The following is a 2,616-nucleotide window of genomic DNA, read 5'->3' on the forward strand; positions in this document are numbered from 1 at the left end:
CACCTCTCCCAGTTTTCCCCTCACGTTTCCCACGCTTTTCTCCCTCACGTTTCCCACCCTTTCCCCCCTCATTTTTCCAGCTTTTTAACCCTCATCTTTCCCCCAGTTTTCCCCTCACGTTTCCCGCCCTTCTCCGCTCATTTTTCCAGCTTTTTTTCCCTCACCTTTCCCACAGTTTTCCCCTCACGTTTCCCGCCCTTTTTCTCCCCTCACGTTTCCCGCTATTTTCCGTAAGCTCCCACACGGAGCCGAAAGAACCCGAACGCCTCTCCGAGGCGGCGGCGGACACTGCCGAAAAGTTCCGGAAAATCCCGAAAGAACCCGGAAATTTTTATTGACGAGCACTGACGGAAATATCCGAGTGTCGCTGGAAATATCCGAGAGGCGGAGATTACCGAAGCCGAGCGGAGATTGCCGAAGGGGGGCGGAGCTCAGCGAGGGGGCGGAGCTTGCCGGGGCTCCCGTCGCTCTTTCCGTTTCCGGCGGCCGAAGGGAGCGGAGGTACCGCGTGGGGCTCCGCTTTGGGGCGGCCCCTGGGGGATTTTTGATACCGGGGAAGGGTCCCTATGCCGGGGGAGGGTTCCTAAGGGCGGGGGGAAGGCGGGATGGAGCGGGGAACGGGCCCTGGTGTGGCGGCGGGCGCTGAGGAAGCTCTCCGGTGCCCGCAGGCGCCATGTCGGCCCATTTGCAGTGGATGGTGGTGCGGAATTGCTCCAGTTTCCTGCTGAAGAGGAACAACCAGACCTACAGCACCGTCAGTGCGGGGAAAGAGGGAGGGGGAGCGGGGAACGGCGTTGGGGACCCTCAGTGAGCCCTCAAACCTCGAGATGCGGCTTTTAACCCCCCCCAAAACCCGCAAAGAGACGATTTAAGCATCCAATAAAGCTCCATTAGCGCCCAAAGAGGGGTTCCAGGTGCCCTCCTCAGATAATTGGGGTTCCCCCAAACACTCCGGGACGCCCCCAAATCCTCTGAGCCCACCCCAAACCCCTCGGGAGGTTTGAGAAGGTTTTGGGGAAATTTTGGGGACGATTTTTTTGGGGTTTTGGGGATCCCGAAGGCGATTTTGGGGAGTTTTGGGCCTGGATGAATAGTGTGACACTCCCCTGGTTGTGCAGTTCACCCCTGGATGGGTGAAATCTCCAGAACATATCTTTGACACCCCCAAAACTGCCCCAAAATTGCCCCAAAAGCCCTTAAAATCAGCTTCAGCACATCCAAAAAAAACCCCAAAATCACAACTTCTTCCCCAAACCTCCCGAGCGCTTCCCGAATTTTTGGGAATTCCCTACAAATTGTCAGGGACGCCCCCAGACCATCCCAAAATCCCATTTATCCCCCCCCACCCAAAGATTTTGAGCTCCCTTCCAAATCCTTGCGGCCTGTCCAGACCCCTCCCCAGAAAATTTTAAAATTTTAAAATCTCCCAAAAAAAATCCCCCTCACGATCACCCCCCTTTCCCAAAATAAAAACCTTTCCAGGAGCCCAACAACCTCAAGGCCAGGAATTCTTTCCGCTACAATGGATTGATCCACCGCAAAACCGTGGGCGTGGAGCCGGCGCCGGATGGGAAGGGGATCGTGGTGGTCCTCAAGAAACGCGCAGGTGGGTGAATCCCCCACCAAAAATAAAAATAAAATTTTTCAGAGGGTTTTTTTCCCTAAAAATGTTATTTTTTTGGGGTTTTTTTTTTGTCCCGCAGGCCAGCGCAAACCGGCCACGTCGTACGTCCGCGTGCGGATCCGGCGCGACGCCCGGGGCTCCCTGCGGAGCCTGCGGCACCTGATCAGCAAGAACAGATACAGGAGGGACCTGCGCATGGTGAGCCCCAAAATTTGGGGGAAAACTGAGGAGGAACCCCGAAAAAAAACATGGGAGGACGGTGAAATTCGGGTTGGGAAACCCATGGGAGAGCGGGAATGCTGCCAAGAGGGAGAATCTTGTGGCTCTCTGGAAATTTGGGGATTATCCCAAAATTGGAGATGTCAAAATTTGTGGTTGTTCCCCGGGGAGCGTCACGAGGTGAGGCAGGAATTGTCACCAAAATTGGGTTGTGTTCAAAACACCACTCAAAAACAAAGGAGGGACTTTAAAAACCTCTTTGGGGTTTCCGTGGAGCTCTGAGGGGGATCCCCAAAACCGAGGGGTGGTCCCTAAACTTACACCGGAAGCTCAGAGGGATAATTTTGGGTGTGCTCCCCTCCATTCCTGGGGTTCCTGGTTATTTTTGGGGTGCTAAACCCCTGTTTTTGTTCCCTCCAGGCCGCTCTGCGCCGGGCCAGCGCCATCTTGCGCAGCCAGAAGCCGGTGGTGGTGAGGAAGAAGAGGGTGAGGGCGGCCAAGGCCCCGTGAGCCCCGTCATAAATAAAGTGTCTGAGCAACGCCCAGAGTCTGTGCTTGATTTCGGGGAGGGGAACCTGAGGAATTGAGGGGGACNCCGAGGATGATGCGGAGGAGGAGGCGGGAACGGCCCCTCCCCCACCCTCCGAGCCCCTCCCCCCGCCAGGGGCGGGGCCACGGGAGGGGAAAACGCCCCCCAAAAATAGCGCGGGAACCCCCCGGGGCTGGGGAGACCCCTCCCCAAATCCGGGACCCCTCCCCAAATCTGAGACCCC

At 56.6% G+C, this 2,616-nt stretch overlaps 1 protein-coding gene across 1 annotated transcript; it reads left to right on the top strand.

Annotated features, from left to right (window-relative positions):
- The first annotated feature begins 406 nt into the window (after positions 1–406).
- On the top strand, positions 407–2,388 carry RPL28 (ribosomal protein L28). The gene is made up of 5 exons (XM_015616787.2): positions 407–501; positions 669–754; positions 1,483–1,606; positions 1,704–1,822; positions 2,264–2,388. The coding sequence occupies exons 2-5, from the start codon at positions 674–676 to the stop codon at positions 2,351–2,353; spliced, it is 414 nt and encodes a 137-aa protein (XP_015472273.1). The 5' UTR covers positions 407–501; positions 669–673; the 3' UTR covers positions 2,354–2,388.
- The last annotated feature ends 228 nt before the right edge of the window (positions 2,389–2,616 follow it).

The sequence above is a fragment of the Parus major genome, unplaced genomic scaffold (genome assembly GCF_001522545.3).
Source record: "Parus major isolate Abel unplaced genomic scaffold, Parus_major1.1 Scaffold764, whole genome shotgun sequence".
Classification (NCBI taxonomy): domain Eukaryota; kingdom Metazoa; phylum Chordata; class Aves; order Passeriformes; family Paridae; genus Parus; species Parus major.

Coding starts and splice junctions, on each gene's coding strand:
- RPL28 (XM_015616787.2), top strand. CDS start 674: ATGTCGGCCCATTTGCAGTGGATGGTGGTGCGGAATTGCTCCAGTTTC. Junction 755..1,482: donor ACAACCAGACCTACAGCACC/GTCAGTGCGGGG, acceptor AAACCTTTCCAG/GAGCCCAACAACCTCAAGGC. Junction 1,823..2,263: donor ACAGGAGGGACCTGCGCATG/GTGAGCCCCAAA, acceptor TGTTCCCTCCAG/GCCGCTCTGCGCCGGGCCAG.